An 18,170-nucleotide genomic window follows, 5' to 3' on the forward strand; every position below is an offset into this window, starting at 1 on the left:
CCCTCCACTGACTTATCCAGACATCGTGAACTATCTTGTTTTTGGTAGTGCATACTGTGGCATTTTTTTAATGCAGCATACTGTCCCACCATGATTACTTTTAAGCGACTTTGGGGAACTTTTTTTAGGAAGACGAGCAAGTGTTTACATCCGCGATCCTCCAAAGATGGCGCCCAACGTCCCACGGCGTGACGTAACTTCACATTCTCTATTGAATTGTGTCATGAGAAAAATATATGACCTTAACCTAGGCTACTTAAAACATCATGTTTCATGCCAAAAAATCAGCAGTTTATCGTAAAACGGCAACGGAAGAATGTGTTTTGTGTGAAGACCGCTCTACAGACTACAGATCTGGTGTCCCACAAAAAATACGTCATCAACTGACAAGGGAAAGGGCGGCATTTGGTGTGTGACGTCACCTACGCGACCTGTAGTCTTTCTGGTTACGGATTCTTCGGGATCAATTCAACCAATTCAATCGGATGACGTCACGATGTGACGATGTGATGTCACATAAGGCAACTCCGCCCGCCTCCACTGTACCTTTAATTCTGTGTACTGTAGTACGTAGGTGAGCTGGCGAGATGTCAAAAAAGTGTTGTTATGCAGTAGATGGATGCAAAAAAGCCTCGAATTTCAGTCCGAATCTGCTCGTCTGTTCAGCTCATTTCACAGCTGACTCCTTCACCAACTTGACAAAATACAACGCTGGCTTCGCGAAGAAACTGCTGATAACAGACACTGCAGTCCCTACATTGTCTGGACCGACTTCTGCTCTGCAACTGGTAAGTAGGCCTAAACTCTGTCTCTATGTATCTACCTCATTTTATAATTGTAACAGCTAACTGAATCGCCGTTAACGGTAGCTGTTAACTTACCGTTAATGGCAATATCTTCACAAATGTTAATTCGAGAAAATACAAATGTACCCGTCACGCAGCTTTGTTCATTATGTCTGTGAGAACTAAAAACAAGGCAGCATTTGGCTTTGGCATTGCCCATGCTACACTCATACTTACACAGTGTTTTGTTTAATTTGGTGTTGTAGCCTATTTTTCTGTGACCTTGCTAGCAATTAACAAACATCACCAACATACAATAACGTTCTTGCCGATAAACAGGTCCATGCTGTTGGTTGAGCTTGTAACTTCGCTGGTTTGTCAGTTTACCACAGTTTGACGCCACACAACAAAGCCAAGATGCAGATTTGCTTTGCGACAAAATAGCGAGTGTTTTCAGCCTGGTCCTTTACTTTATTGTGTCCCCAGAAAAAATTTGTTGCAGCTCGTGAAGTTCAAAAATAGCTGCAATAATATGAACTGTTTCAGTTTTGAGGAACTTTGGTAAACAGCACATCCTTCTTTAATTTCAGTGAGGTCACATCGGATAACGCAACTGTGCCGCTACATCTGTAATGTATTGTGCGTTCAGCGGAGAAAAGACTGTCATGATAATTTGTCTGATCCCACAGACTGGGAATAGTTTATGTGTCATCAATACTGTATTGTCATTGAGCTTCAGACTGCAGCAGTTTAGTTCAGAGGTGATATATCAGTAAGCACATGTAAATATGACAAAACGCTTTTGCATAATGTTCAGCATCCATGTGATGCTTAGGATTTACATTGCAAAGTGTCTGGCTAGGATTTACATTTTTGCTTTTTGTGCAGATTAAAAGACAAAGAAAAGACACACCATGGCGTCTTGCCGGTGAATCTTGATGGCAGAAACGGTGGTTGGAACACTTTACCACTCCTCCAGCTCCAGGACATAATATGCTGGCCGGCTCCGGAGGAAAGCCAGCTGCATCCTGCAGGACACCACCCACCCTGCTGCCTTTCCTCTGGAAGAAGGTACCGGACAATAATAACACATACAAACATCAAACTATCAAACATCAATCAATCAATCAATCAATCAATCAATCAATCAATCTATCTATCTATCTATCTATCTATCTATCTATCTATCTATCTATCTATCTATCTATCTATCTATCTATCTATCTATCTATCTATCTATCTATCTATCTATCTATCTATCTATCTATCTATCTATCTATCTATCTATCTATCTATCTATCTATCTACAGTGTCATCTAAAAGTTTATCCCCCCCTGGTCCAAATGTCTGTTAATGTGAACAGTTCATCAAGTGGAAGATTAAATGATCTCCAAAAGACAAGTTAAACATGACACATTCACTTTACATTTTAAACAATATCATTTTTTGCATATATTTTCATCCTTTCTATTTGCATAATGACAGAAAAGGAAAAGGGCCCTCAGCAAAGTTTTGGGCCTCCTGCAAAGCCCCCCCCCATCGAAAACTATCCCAGTGTGTAAATAGTAAATATCTTGTCTGATGCCTTGGTCAAAGTTCTCTGAGAGCTCAAGTCTCCTGGGTTTCCCATTCTTTTGCAGGCTGCTGCTTTGTTTCCCTTTTTCACTCTGAAACTGTAGAAAACTACAATAATACACTGATATTGATTAGAATCTATCTATCTATCTATCTATCTATCTATCTATCTATCTATCTATCTATCTATCTATCTATCTATCTATCTATCTGTCTGTCTGTCTGTCTGTCTGTCTGTCTGTCTGTCTGTCTGTCTGTCTGTCTGTCTGTCTGTCTGTCTGTCTGTCTGTCTAAACACACAGGCTGCTTGTTTCCTCCTCCTTTTAGCTCTTGTGGTGAGATTAGGTAACTGTCCTGTTTATAGCTTAATACTTATCATACAGACATGAGGGTGTTGTTGCTGCTGCTGCTGCTGCTATGACACACTCTGCACCGGCAGTGGTGGCATATCTCGCAGCAAATCTCGCGCATGTGCACAAACATCAACAGAGTCACTGGGAGCTACTGCTACAACAAGGATAAAAACAGAGATCACATTAATTTTTTCTGAACAACTTTTCCATGTGGCGGCTTCAGGACACCTGGGTCAGTACAGACGAGCAGTATGGAGGTATCTGGATGTTTCATAGTGTGTGTTTTGGACCATTCAAAAGTGAACTCTATCCGCCGCCATTATATGAAAACCCATCACCAGCCGGACCCCCCCTGGAACTCATAAAGAGTTTTGATGACTCTGAAAGTTCTCCAAACCCTTCCTTGGCATGACGGTGAGTAGATGATTGGTGAATTATCGATTTTGGGTGAAGTATCCCTTTAATTGCCCAACAAATAATTGTGATTATGCCACTACTATAGTATAAGCCTGAACGTAGTTTACATAATAAGACACATACACCTTGTGAAGAAGAAGACAACGACACATTTATTGGCTTTGCAATTAAATCCATGATGCTAATGTCAACAGATGTTCATCAATATTAGAAATGAAGCTGCTTGAGGTAAACAGTTTGTGGCTCCATTTATGTCATTAAACCATAGAAGAAGAAGAAGAAGAAGAAGGGGGTGCAATGTGATGTCACTGAAAGAGGACCAGTCAAACCTCAAACGGTGGAAAACGACAAGAAATCTGACATTTCTGTTAGTTTCATCCAACTGAAACCATATGAACCATTATGATAAATGATTGCAATCGGCTCAAATGATCACGATCAGGTGATGATGTAATAATTGTGACAGGCCTGTTAGTGATGCAGCTCGTATAAAAACTAAAACCTATACATCCTGATCTGATCGGCTGTGCAGCTGCAGCTCCGTTTCCCTCCAGCAGGTGACACCAGTGGGTCAGTGTGAAGACAGCAGCTCGGTGCTGCACAACTCTGCTCCACAAACATCACAACTTTTATTAAACATGTGCACAGTCATGAAAACAACGTCACCAAACACTGGGTTTGACTTCTGCAGCTTTTGATCAGATGCTGAGATTTCAGCACACACATATATACATTGCAGAGTTATAACCTACTACATGAAATATGACTCAGATATAAGTTCTTAAATTTAACAATCAATAAGAATGAATAGAAATGCACGTCACTTTAATTGGACTCTGCAATTTTAAACGTAAGTATGATTCATTTTTAAGTAGACATGTATACAGAAATCTGAATATCTGCTGTTGCATGTTTGCAAAACACATTGATATGTTAAACATTATTCTTTTAAGATTTTTAAAAGCTAAATGATGCAACCATGAGTTTGTAGAAAAGAACTCACAACTACTTTGGTCTCAGTTTAAATAAACTTGCTTAGAACAAACAACATGTGCAACATCTAAATAATCAGCATCAGATCATGTAAATATTCTCTTCTTCTTGTTTTGCTTTTGCTTTTAAAGCAGGATAAATGTTTAGACTGGTGTGATTAGTGAATGGAGAGTTAAAGAGGAAGAATCCATGCTGTGTATATACATATATACTTTATTATTATTAATATCATTTGCAGTTAAAACCATTACAATCATTTATAATAAGAGGTTCGCGGAGCCATAGTTTATGCCGTCATCATCCTCCTCATCATCATCACCACCATCATCATCATCATCATCATATTAACCTAATTGGGTGATAATATCTCTAATGTGAGACATTGTTTTGTGCACTGTAAAAACATTTATACTCCCATAACAGCGCGTGCACCCTCCCTTCGCTCTGTCCCTCTTGACTTGGTGACAGACCTAAAAGCCTTTTGTTGCAATCTTAGCCAATGGAGACGGATTACGACACCGGGCAGCTGAGATATATAAAGAGCCCCTTTTTGACCGCACTTGCACATTTTTCAGTGACACTTCTGCACATTCACACACACACATGCACACATACTATACTATACACACACACACCTCCATGGACTAAACTGTAGCCTGCAGAAGAAAAAGAAGAAGAAGAGGGAAAAGAAGAAGGAAAAGGAGAAGGAGACTGCACAAAACAACCATTATCGTACATGTGAGCGGGGCTATGCATTCATCAGACAGATAATTCAACTTTCAATCAGAAGCAGCCTGAACCGAGACCGAGACACACTGGAACGCACTTTGGGTTTTTGTTTTTGTTTTTTTGAAAAAGATTTATTGCAGAAACTCCTGCTGCAGAAAAAAAAAGAAAAAAGAAAGAAAGAAAGAAGAAGCAGAAGCAGCAGCAGAAGCAACTTCTTGGTGATCGTATTGGATTAGATGCCTGTCACTGATCCCCTGCCTTTTGTAGGATAAGGCGAGGAGCGGCGCACATCATCATCCGACACAGTTGGGGATATACCGCGGGATACAGGGAGGAATAAAACAGAAAAAAAGGGAAAAGAAAGTTAAAAAAAAAAAAAAAAAGTTGCATTGCATTGCCTGGTGTCCGCGCCGTGTCGTCAGTCATGCCGAGGTACAACTTCTTACTGTGCTTGATGGTGCTCGTCTCCCTGGGACAGTCGGGGAGCGACGAGCCCAATCTGCTGCTGCTTCCTCCGGCCAGCGAGACGCCAGCGGACACTGACACGGCCGCTGCTGCTGCTGCTGCTGCTGCTGCTGCTGTTAATGCTGCTGCGTCGCTGTCGCTGCTGGACGAGGACGCTGCCGGCGGCGGCGCCCACCACGAGTGCTCCGCCTGCGTGTGGAGGGAGCAGAGCAAAGTGCTGCGGCTGGAGACCATCAAGTCCCAGATCCTGAGCAAGCTGCGGCTGAAGCAGGCGCCCAACATCAGCCGCGAGGTGGTGAACCAGCTGCTGCCCAAGGCGCCGCCGCTGCAGCAGCTCCTCGACCACCACGACTTCCAGGGGGACGCGTCGTCCCAGGACGAGTTCATGGAGGAGGATGAGTACCACGCCACCACGGAGTCAGTCATCACCATGGCCTCTGAGCGTGAGTAGAGTAGCACTAACTAACTAACTAACCCCGTTTTACAACAACCCCAACAAATTATTATTGTCTCTCCACAAATGCGTCATGCGCGTAATTGCGGAGGAGAGGAGAGAGCGAGAGGTTCAAGTGTCTCAGGGGCCTGTTGGAGTGACCTAACCTACTTTTTTGGGGAGAGATTTTGGGGGATCGAGGGTTCCACAATGTGTGAGTGTGAAAAAAAGAGAGAGAGACAAATGGCTGTGGTCAGCTGTTCGCCACGGCTGTCAGAATTAGGGATTAACGTGTGGAGCTGATAAATCAATAATCATCAGCAGCAACAAAGAGCCGCGTCACTGTGACACAGACAGACAGACAGCTCCAATGTGTCCGGCTCAACTTTTGTTTTCATGCTGCTGCTGCTGCTGCTGCTGCTGCTGCTGCTGCTGCTGCTGCTGAGGATGATGATGAGGATGATGGAGATGATGGAGACAGGTCCAGCTCCTCCTGCTGCTGCTGCTGCTGCTGCTGCTGCTGCTGTCATGTCATGTTCAAACTTTCCCTCTTTGGAGACGTGGCATCATCATGACATGACAGAGCCACTCTGAACGTCAAGTGCATTATTAATGATAATGCAGCATTTGGCAGCAACACGCTCGCAGTTTACGTCCTTGTTTTGCATAAAAAGCTTTAAATTTGCGGGGGAGTTATGATGATCACCTCACCCCCTCCTCCTCCCTCCTCCCTCCTCCTCTCCCCTTTGCTCAGATTATTGGCCCCTGACAATTTGCTCTCGCCTCCCCCGCCCCCCCACACCCCCCATAAATCCACAGATAAACCTCCAGCCCGGGCCCCTTGGAGACATTTTATAAAATTACTGTTGAACCCTGGCAGCTGTGCTCTATCGCTCTTTTATAGGAGGCTCTACCGGTTTCCCTGCTGTTCATCGCAGTGAGAAAAAGTGTGTCCAAAAAGCTGCTATTGTTCCCCCTCATGCAGCAGCAGCAGCAGCAGCACAAACCCCCCCACCTCCTCCTCCATCCACCCCATCCACCCCCTCGGCCGCACTTGCCTTTTAAATGCGAAGTTTATAGGCGCAGCTCGGGGTTTTCTCTCTCTCTGTCTCTCTGTCTCTCCCTCTCTCTCCTCCAGCACCACGAGCGAGCGAGTAGCGACACAAAGACAGAGAATCACTTAGTGTCGAGGGGAGTGTGTGACCTTTTTTCCTGGCGAATCGCGGGGTTCAACAACATTTACACACGTAATATATTCTGCACAAGGCGGATGAAACACACTCCAAATAATCGGCCCCCCCCTCCTCCTGAACAAAGATGCATGGTCCCTCCCTGTGCGCACGAGCCTGCTGCTGTGGCCTCATGTGTTGTAGTCTGACGTAATTAATCTCTCATTATCACACCTATCTATCTATCTATCTATCTATCTATCTATCTATCTATCTATCTATCTATCTATCTATCTATCTATCTATCTATCTATCTATCTATCTACAGTGTCATGCAAAAGTCTGCTAATGTGAACAGTTCATCAAGTGGAAGATGAAATTAGCTCCAAAAGACATAAAGTTACAGATCAGATGACACATTCAATTTTCATTTTAAACTATATATTTATTTATTTCCATCTTTTCCATGTTCAAACTGCCAAAAAAGGAAAAGGGCCCTCAGCAAAGGTCTGGGCCCCCTGCATAGTTAGTAGCTAGTAGCCTTTGGAAACTATCCCAGAGTGTAAATAATAAATATCTTGTCTGACACTTTGGTCAAAGTTATCTGAGAGCTCAAGTCTCCTGGGTTTCCCATTCTTTTGCAGGCTGCTGTTTTGTTTCCCTTTTTCACTCTGAAACTGTAGAAAACTACAATAATACACTGATATTGATGAAAATGTAGAAAAAAGAGTGTTTCATTTGTAACTTTATGTCTTTTGGAGATCATTTCATCTTCCACTTGATGAACTGTTCACATCAACACACATTTGGACCAAACTCTTGCATGATGACACTCTATCTATCTATCTATCTATCTATCTATCTATCTATCTATCTATCTATCTATCTATCTATCTATCTATCTATCTATCTATCTATCTATCTATCTATCTATCTATCTATCTATCTATCTATCTATCTATCTATCTATCTGAGGGATCCCTCCTCTGTTGCTCACCCTGAGGTTTCTCCGACTTTTCCCTGTTAAAAGGGTTTTCCATGGAGTTTTTCCTCAGTCGATGTGAGGGTCTAAGGACAGAGGATGTTGTTACGATGCCATGTAAAGCCCTTTGAGACAAACTGTTTGTAAAAACGGGCTATACAAATAAAATTGCCTTGCCTTGCCTTGCCTTGCCTATCTATCTGTCCATCTATCTAACTGTCGGTCAACACCTTCCTCACCTGTGTGTCCGTGTCCATCAGGTGACACTTCAAACCTGCAGGTCGACTGAATCCTCATCCTCCTCTTCCTCCTTTAACATTTAACCAAACCATCATTTTTAAACAGCAGCTGTATCTATCTATCTATCTATCTATCTATCTATCTATCTATCTATCTATCTATCTATCTATCTATCTATCTATCTATCTATCTATCGTTCTATCTATCGTTCTATCTATCGTTCTATCTATCTATCGTTCTATCTATCGTTCTATCTATCTGATGTGCAGATCAACGCTTTCACTCTCTTCTTGTAAATACAAAATACAGTAGAATCGAGATGAAACTCACACATCTCAACTTCAAACTATATTTTCGAGTCTTTGCATCACATCCCCTGCGCACACACACACACACACATATATACACACACACACACACACACACACACACATATACACACACACAAACACACACACATATACACACATGCATGAAACACTGTGCCAACTGATGTGATACCTTAAAGACTAATTGCGTTCTGCTGCTGCTGCTCTATCTGTCATGTTGCTGCTGCACTTCCTCTATCTCTTTATGTCAGCTGCACTTTTTTTTTATCATCTGCTCCTCCTCCTCCCCCTCATTCTCCCCTCTCCACATCACATTCCTCCCCCGTTAGCCCCCTCTTCTCTTCTCTTCTCTTCTCTTCTCCCTCTCCTTCCTCCTCTTTTCTCTACCGGTACTCATGGTGGAAGAGTTGAGAGAATGAGTGCATCTCTCTTCTCTCTTCTCTCTGTTTTTTTTTTTTTTTTTTTTGCCTGTGGCGCCTTAGTGATCCCACAGGATTAAAAGTGCCTTTTTCTGTCTCTCTGATAGAAGGAGGACTTCAAACACTATTCCCTGCGCACCTCGAACCCAATCACCCTTTCACGGTCGTGCACACTGCCTTTGATGGGCCATGTGGGTTCACACAGTACATACTGAACTGGACCCGTGCCAGAGTTGCTTCTTAGTATTCACTCAAGGTACGTGGGTGCCGCAGTGGGGGTTGAGAGGGTCCATGCTTCCTGGTCTCTAATTACTATGAAATTTCATGGAAAAGTACAGCTATTTATATCATAGTGCGGCACTTTATGTACTAAAACATCTCCCTCCATACGGCGCGTTGTGTAGGTAACCGCTCCGCTCGCTCTTACATGCATTAAAAAAAAAAAAGAGAGAGAAAAGGAAAAGGTGACTCGGTTTATGAGCAGTTTATCGGGGGTGTTTTCTAATGCAGCACTACTGACAACCAGCATCGATTTTCTCCTCCTCTTCTTCTTCTTTCTGTTCCTCTTTATCAACATATGTGTTTGCATTAACATAAAAAAAGGAGTTTGCACGTGTTGATGATTTATGTGCGTTAAGTGTCACCGGCTCTCATGCAAAGTGTGTATTTTGGAGCTTGGTTTGTTTGGCCTGAGGTGGGGTGAGGAGGTCTCCCATTTGTCACCTGTCCGAGACACCAAGACCAGACCTCGTCCTCCTTTCTCTCTGTCTGTCCCCCCTCTGTGTGTGTGTGTGTTTTGATGCTGACACACCCTTTGTCTTCCAGAAACTCCAGTTGTTGTTGTTCTTCATCATATTTGGATATTTGGAAAACTTTTAAATGTGCGAGATTGTCCAGTGAAAGAGAGGACGCAGCAGAGAGCAGCGTTGTCGTATTCACAGCTTTTTATTCATTACATGTTTGCAAAATTGCAAAACATGTGAGTGTGTTCAATCAGGGAGAAACACATCACCTGAGCTTTAGACACAAAGACGATCGCATGTGACTCACTCAGCTGCTCCTCTCACTTTGTCAAACTGGTTCCTCCGTGTCGTCCGTCATGACTTTTTGTGCAGCGAACGCATCACAACGTGTCTCTGCTGCTGTTATTATGTAATCCAGTTAAAATGACGAGCACATTCAGGCTTACACAACTCTGCAGCGCATAAACCTTAACACCCTAACACCCATCCATCTGTGTGTGTGTGAAGGTGCGGACCGCGGTGTGTACGGATTTCCAAGGATGCTCACACACAGTCACACACCCACCCACACCCACACACACACACACACACAGTCACACACACACTCCAGAGAAAAGTTCTCCTATTGACAAAAAGGGTCACAGAGTTCACAGCTATGTGATATATTGGAAGAGGAGACTATTAACCTCATCGGGTCTCTTTCTTTGGCAGCAAAGACGAACCGGTAGTAACTTGAACACTTATCCCCCACCACACACACACACACACACGCTCACACACACTCATCCACTAACCACTCCCACAAAAAAACAAGTCTTTTATAGTGTTGACCCTATAAAAGGGTCATTTCCTGAAGGTGCAGGAACCATAAAAATTAAGAGGGAGAGCGCTAAAAGGACAGAGCAGCAGAAGCCGGACTGTCTTCAACTCGCTGGCCAGTGTTTGCTGCAAGTTGATGCCTATGTGAGGTTTTTATAGATTTATTTATTCCATGGAGGTCTCAGTTTGACGATGACACCTGTTCTCCCTGTGTAGTTGCTGGCATCAGTCGAGGGGGAAAGATAAACTTTGGGAGTTGAATTGTTTGGACGCCGCCTCGGGGGGAGTGACCGGTTTGTTTAAAAAGGAGTAAAAAGGAAGAAAAAAAAACTTTTAAGAAAGAAAAGGTCTGTAGGACCGTAGAAATTGCACAACATACTGTCAACTTTATGGCTAATAAAATTTCAAAGGGACCAAAGTCTATTAATACAGGGACAAAATTTCCCCGGAGCCTCAGGAATCTCACTCCTTCCCCTATTCCCACGCTCCCGTGTAGCAGGAGTCCCTGCAGCCGGTCCTTTCTGTTTGGCATTTGGGAATTTAATGCATGCTTCTTCTTCTTCTTTTTTTTATCTTGCAAGTTTGGAGAATGGACGCAAGAATCTCAGTTTTCGGTGCAGCGGCTGTGTGATAATATGTTGTGTTGTTGTTGTAGAGTCGGATCTGCCACTGAGCTCTTCATGGCTTCTTTCTTTAAAGGATTTGATCGAGTTAGGGTGCACGGCGGCTTGCGCTGCGGGTATGAAGGACGGGGGTGGTGGAGGGAAGAAGGCAGCGAGTCCGCAGGGAGCAACAAGCAGCCCAGTCCTATCCTAAAGGGACAGAAATCATGGACGGGTTTTATAGGTACAATTAAAAAGACCTGAAACAGATGTTACGTTTCACTAATAAAGGAAATAATTACTTCGCACCAGTAATTAAGCCCTGTGTAGGGACATGAGTAAGGAGGAGGAGGAGGAGGAGGAGGGAGGAGGAGGGATGGGGAGTGAAAAGATAAAATGGAGATCATTGAGGGGATTATTGTTGATGGATGCGTTGAGGCTTTTGTGTGGTCGTGTGCGAGGATCAGTGTGTACGGAAGAGTCCATTAAATCTAAGAGGCGTTTAAAGCAAAAGGAAATAGCTGCGTGGACATAATGTTGGATCCCAGGAGGAAACAGAGAGAGAGAGAGAGAGAGGCACAATTAACGGTGGATTAGCTCATGATTATCTACATGAAAATTTAATTAGCCTCTTCTTCTGCGGCGAAGGAGCCTCTCGCTGTGTTTATCTATCACCTGTGGTCGTGGTTGTGTTTGTGTTCGGTCTCACACCCACATCACATCACTTCACCCTGGGAAGTTCATTAGGAAAATGCACAAGTTGAAGATGTGATTTCTTCAGGGACGAGAGCTCGGAGTTTAAAGGGATAGTTCAACATTTTGGCAAATTGGCCCATTGCCATAATCCCTATAGTCATAGCAGTAGGTTCGTTACCTGTAATTGTCGGTGCAAGCTATTTTTAGAACGGCAGAGCAGAGCCGTGAGCTGCTCAGAGCTACGCTATGGAGGCTCACGGGATTTCTTGGTTTCCCTCATCAAACTCATCAAATACACAATCCAACAACTCCAAAACAGTTGTTTTAGAGGTAAATTCATGCAAAACCGCTGATGCACGTTGCCTTCAGGGTTTTTCATCAAGCAGTCTCTGTATTTACCTCTAAAACAACGTCTGGTAATGTTCTGTTATTATCTCATAGCGTGGTGAATGTGCAGGTCATAACTTGTCCACCAGAGCGTTTTGGAGTTGTTGGATTGTGTATTTGATGAGTTTGATGAGGGAAACCAAGAAATCCCATGAGCTTCCGTAGCGTAGCTCTGAGCAGCTGACGGCTCTGCTCCGCCGTTCTAAAAATAGCTTGCACCGACATTTAAAGGTAACGAACCTACTGCTATGACTATAGGGATTATGGTAATGGGCCTATTTGCCAAAATGTTGAACTATCCCTTTAAATTCATATCATAACGTACAGAGAGAGCGAGAGAGGAGCTTGTAAAGGGAGCGACAGATAGTTACATGTTGCACCAGAAATTCGGTTTTAAAAGAAAATGGAGGGAGGGGGGAGGGAGGTTTGGCAGCGAGCGGCCACACTGACTTTTGTCTTTAGAGAAAACTCTTGGCTCCGGCTCTGACAGATTTGGGAGGCTGCAGGGAGTTTTTTCTTTTTTAGTAGCTGAGTGTTCGCAAACAGAAACAGAAACACTTCCAGAGAGAAATATTGCACATGTTTTGGGTATTTAAGGGGATTAAACTAATCAGAGGATGGTGTGTGTGTGTGTGTGTTGAAAGTGGTTTAAGGGCATGATTTAGATACAACACTGTGACCTGCTGCAGTTTGAGAGTGAGGCACGATTTGAGTAACATGCATCAAATAAAATATGTGTAATAACGTTCTCAGGATGGTGAACAAACTGAGACTTGTTGAACAAACTAGTTGTTTTAGCTACTTTTAGAGCTGATTGTTATTATCTGATGATGTTTCACATGACAACATTCAGACCTGCACGATGTCAGCAAAACGTCCAATGTGCGATGACGATATGACTCGCGATAAATAAGCAAATATTCAGGTGTGCATTGCATATTAAAGAGGAACTCTGCTCCATGTGTCCCTTAGCTCCAGCTCCAGAGTCCTAGTTCTGGTTAAGTCAATGACTTGTAACTAGTTCCAGGGAGAATGGAGGCTCTCTGCCTTCCACCTAGCGTCTCTTGGCTGAAAACCAACCTTGTAAGATCAGAGCCTCCGACCCCGCCACATAAACGTAAAGCGCCCCATAACCCGTAGTCTCTTGTTGATGACAGATAAGACTACACAGATATACACATGGTAACATGGTAGATGATAAATAAACGTTATCCACCGCTCCATGGATTGATTTCACACCTGACACGGACTCAATACGCTGCAGTACATACACCAGGCCTGTGGTGGCGCTGTAACACTGCTGTACTGTAACACAGGGAGGAAGAAGGGCTTTAACAATCGTGTGTTTTCATAAATGATTCATGTATCTGTTTATTTATTTTCTATTTTTTGTAAATATGTATGTTTGGAGAGACTAATTGTTAATTGACTAGTGGAGAAGGGGTCGGTTTAAATCAGCATGTGCTTCATCCTACTCCTTTTCGGACATGTTGGCTTAAAGCAGAAGTAAGTGATATATTTGTGTTAATATAAGTCTTAAATAGTTATATCTTCCGACAGCAATCACTTACATAGAGTGTTTGGACTGAAACACGGGTCTGTCAGTCACTCTGCTCTGCTCTGAGCCGAAGAGAAAACATTTATCGTATCCTACAGTTTTTATCCAATGAGGAGAGAGAACGGCATGCAGGGCTGTGTGTGCAGCCAAGGAACGCCGTGAATGTGGCGACGTAGGGACGAGGACTGTTATGGTGCGTTCAAGGAAACTCGTATTTTTCCGACCGTGAAGTCGAACCAGTTAGATCTGGTACGAGTTCACAGGTCGAAAGTTACGAGTGGCCGTTATAGTGACTTTCACCGGTAAAACAGGTCGGAAAAACACGAGTGGGTTGCCTGAAACGCTACAAAGTCGTAAGTTGTGACTTGAAGCTGTAATTTACGATTTCAAAAGCCTGCCTGGAACGCAGCATTAGCGAAAACGACCGGACCACTTACTTCTGCTTTAACGTTATTATTGTTGTTTTGACTATAGTGAGTAGGAAGGCATGGCGCCTGTAAATAAAACGTACTCATCACATTTCAGACAACCTTTCGCGATGTGTTTATCGTGCATGTTGATATTTCGATGATGAAAACAAGATTATCCGTCCAGCCCCAGTAACACAGATGATTAGAGAAGAGACTAGATTTACTTTGTGATTTCCTGAAAGCACAGGTTACTGACTCTCTCGTAAGTGAGTGTTTTGGTTTAATGAGAAAGATAAACGTGGGCGTCATCTGCATAATTGAGCAAGTGAGATCAGTCATTTTTATATCACTAAGTCTCAGGAGTCATGTATGACGTCTGTTAACGTAGGAGGCTGTGGTGGCACTGGGTCAAATCCAGAAAACATGACAAGCTGCTGGGAAGCCAGTGAGGGATCACGTCCCTGTCAGTGATTGGTTCACTTGCTATACAGACCTGAGGCTGCGAGGAAATAATAAATAATCTCACACACACACATATTGAATCTGTCATATTGATTTTAACAGTTAACGAGTAACACAACAAAAAAAGTGGCACTTGATGAGTGTCATGTTTATTAGTTTAGTTTATTATGGATCCCCATTAGTCATTGTCTCAGCAGCGACTATTCTTCCCTGGGTCCAAAGTTACAATATAAAATTTTAAATACATATACTGTACATGCTCAATCTGAACACATATACACAGATAAATATACAAATATTACAAACATGTTCAAATAATGTGATCTAACTTGATGCTTTAATGCACCATCAGTGAAAAAATTGGAGCTGTTGGCGTTCAGATGGTCTGTGGAGAGTCTTCTGGTTTGAATATGGAGTAAACTAGTTATTAGTTTCACTGAGCAATGATGATCTCAAACTGCTACCAGTGTTTTTATAGTATGAGCTGTTGTCGGTCACTTGTAGCTCGTTAACAGTGTGGAGCTCCAGTTCTCTCTTCTAGTGTTTACTTTTTACACTGTGAGGAAAATCTGCATCGACTACAACGAAGTTAGCAAAGAAAAAAACTACAGCGTAAGAATCTGTATCATCTTCAATTGGATTTGTGATTCCTCTAATCACAGTGGATAAACTCTCCAACGTCAAAGGCTCATGGTGAAATGAGAAATGGCAACTAAAAGCATAAATATTGAATAAACGACATCACAGGATTGGCTCCATGTTTAGTCATTATCATAGTTCATTGTTTATTTAGTTTATAAAGGGACAATTGTGAGTTGTGACATAATGACATTAATCATTTGCAGAAAATGAAGAGATGGTGGCACCAGATTTAGCTCACATCTGCAGTCCCAACATGTAGCATAAAAATACACAGAAGACACAGACCACAAACTAAAGGAAAGGGAACACCTGATACATAGAATGACACAAATAAACAATAGACAACACAGAGACAACAGAAAAACACAGTTTCCACATCTAAGACCAAGTCAAGTGCAATGCATTTGAGAAAGGTGTACCCTATCCTATATGGTCAATGGAAAGAAAAGCTAAGTCATACAGAAAACATTTTAAATTTCAAAAGATTTTTAAATAATTCCATAGAATTTAATTAAAAGGTACTAAGATGTGTTTTTAGTTAAGAGACTAACTGAGGAACAAGTGCCCTGCTTTTAAGAGTGCAGGCATCTTTGGTTATCCAGTAACCATTGTTTTAAATTATAAGAGAAATTTAAAAAGTTTATTCAGTTTTTCAGGGTTTCAGGCAGGTTGTTCCATTCTTCGATGGCTGTCCATGATTGCACATGTCAGCACTCGTGTGTCTCTGCTCAGACTAAACCTACCACAGTTTTGTTTATTATAAAAACTCTCTGTTACAGGTTTTTACAAACTGTAATTGATCCATTGATCCTTTTCTGAGCTGCACAGTCGACATGAAACTAAACTTTTGTCCGTCAAGGTTTTGCATCGTACAAACCAAATGCTAAAGCACCGGTTTCTGTGTAACAGTGACAACCAACAGGTTAATGATGTCTGTAAACGTTGTCCTTTGATTATCAACATTTGATCAACAGATGAGTTGTATCCTCTAGTAGTAGAAGTAAACACGGATCAGGAGGTTGTTGTCTAATCAGTTTTCTTCCGTCTCTTGTTGCCAGGTCTGGTAACTTTATTAATACAGTTGGAGGGCATGAACATTTAAGGAAGACAAAACCAAGGAAACTTACTGTAAACTGCACAGGACAGAGACGTGGACAGAAATTAAGCTCATTCATCATGGTTCAGAATCAGAAAATAAATACTCCATAAAAATGCCAGTGTAATATAACTGTGATTGTAAAGTTAAAAGTTAAAAAACAAACTCACAAAGTTCATATGTGAAGAGCAGAATTGTACTTTGTTGTGATGTTTCTGTCATCTTTCTCTGCTTTTGTGACACCAGTTTTTTTTTAAAGTGTGAGGTTTTAACTTGTTGTTCTTAAACTAAGACTAAAACTAAAAACTATAGCAGTGAAAAATCTAATAATCTAGTAAACTGAAATAAAAATAAAAATGACAAAATAAGAGAACTAAGTCCAACCTCCAGGTGTGGATGCTAAACTGCAGTAAAGTTTCATCAGATAACAGCAGCTTAGTTGTAGTTTTCTTGTCGATGTCTAAAGCTGCAGGAAGAAAATGCCACAGCTCAATATGGGACGACTTGGAGTACGACCCACAGGTAGATAAGAGTGAATGGAGCCTGATGAGGACTGATGGGAATATTATGGGATGGATGCGACTAAAAGGGAACAAGCTCATCTTCAGAGGTCTGACAGAGGCTTTCTCCTAAAATCTGAACAACTATAACTAAGACTAAGACTAAATAAAAACTACAACTAGAACTGATTCATCACTTGTTGAACAAACTAAAACTAAACCGAAAGAAAAAACGTTGTGGCGTTGCGGTGCAGCGTTGTCTGGTGACATTAACGTCTCGTATGTATGTGTGGATGCACACACACAAACACAGGCGCTGACACCCCAGCATGTCTCCTGCTGTCCAGCTGTCCACCTTATTGCACTTCACTGCACGCTCTCTCTTTTCATCCCCGTGTCCCCCCGTCCTGCCGGCCGCAGAGAGAGAGACGACCACGACCCACAGACGGACGTCCCCTTAGACTTATTGTCTTGTTTTAAACATGTCTCCCTCTTTTTATCTCTTTTATCTTTTTTTTTTATCTTTGCATACAACATGACAGGGAGAACGGCCTCTTGCTCCCATGTTAAACAAATGGTTTCTCATGGAAGTGACAATTAAAATTGAATTGAATTGAATTGAATTGAAAACACACAGAACGAGCAGCAGTGAGTGTGTTTGCTGATGTCAGTCACTTTTTTTTTAGAGCTTGTGCGTGTTGTGTTGTGTTGTGTTGTGTTGTGTTGTGTGTTTATGTGCAAGTTGCATGTGCATGTTTCCGTGTGTGTGTGTGCTCAGTGAGCTAGAACAGGCAGCATTAGGAGGTGTCTTTTGTTGCTCCTGGGGGGCTACCATGCTCCGTCCTAATAGGAGTCTTGTGCCTGCCGTTGTCCCAGGGGAGGGCTTCTGAATGAGGGGGTCTAACTTCACACCCCCCCACTCCCCCTCCCTCCCTCCACACACACACACACACACATACACACACCCCTTGCCCCCCCTCCCCTCTTCCCCGGTCCGTCCCGAGCCCCGGCCTCTCCCCCACCACCCTCTCTCTCTCCCCTGGGGACTGGCCGAGAGACAAAGAGGGGAGTGGGGCTGGGGTGGGATGGGATGTTTGGGGTGGTGGTGGTGAGGGGGGGTGGGGGGTGGGGGGGGTGCACTGTGGCCCCTGTCTTATTAGAAGGGTCGTGAACGTGTCACGATGATTAATATGCCGAGGTGCGTGGGGATACCCCAGAGTCACATTTATTCACCGCAAGGCTCCGAACGCACACTCGCCACACCACAAAATGGCACATTTGCATTTCCCATTAAGAAAAGAAAATATAGATATATATGCAAATGAAACTCCTATCTAGGTTTATACCATTATGCATTATCCATTTG

At 42.8% G+C, this 18,170-nt stretch overlaps 1 protein-coding gene across 2 annotated transcripts in view; it reads left to right on the forward strand.

The window, feature by feature from the left end:
* The first annotated feature begins 5,234 nt into the window (after positions 1–5,234).
* The window catches only part of LOC146986819 (growth/differentiation factor 11-like), a 29,788-nt gene continuing 16,852 nt past the window's right edge, over positions 5,235–18,170 (forward strand). The window contains exon 1 of one of the 2 annotated variants that reach the window (XM_085775695.1): positions 5,235–5,760. In XM_085775695.1, coding sequence (XP_085631821.1) covers positions 5,277–5,760 — 484 coding nt within the window. In that variant the 5' untranslated portion in view covers positions 5,235–5,276. The remainder of the gene's footprint in view (positions 5,761–18,170) is intronic. The other variant, XM_085775696.1, reaches the window with a different exon arrangement.

The sequence above is a fragment of the Trachurus japonicus genome, chromosome 5 (assembly GCF_045865225.1).
Source record: "Trachurus japonicus isolate A0001 chromosome 5, Traja_1.0".
Lineage (NCBI taxonomy): Eukaryota > Metazoa > Chordata > Actinopteri > Carangiformes > Carangidae > Trachurus > Trachurus japonicus.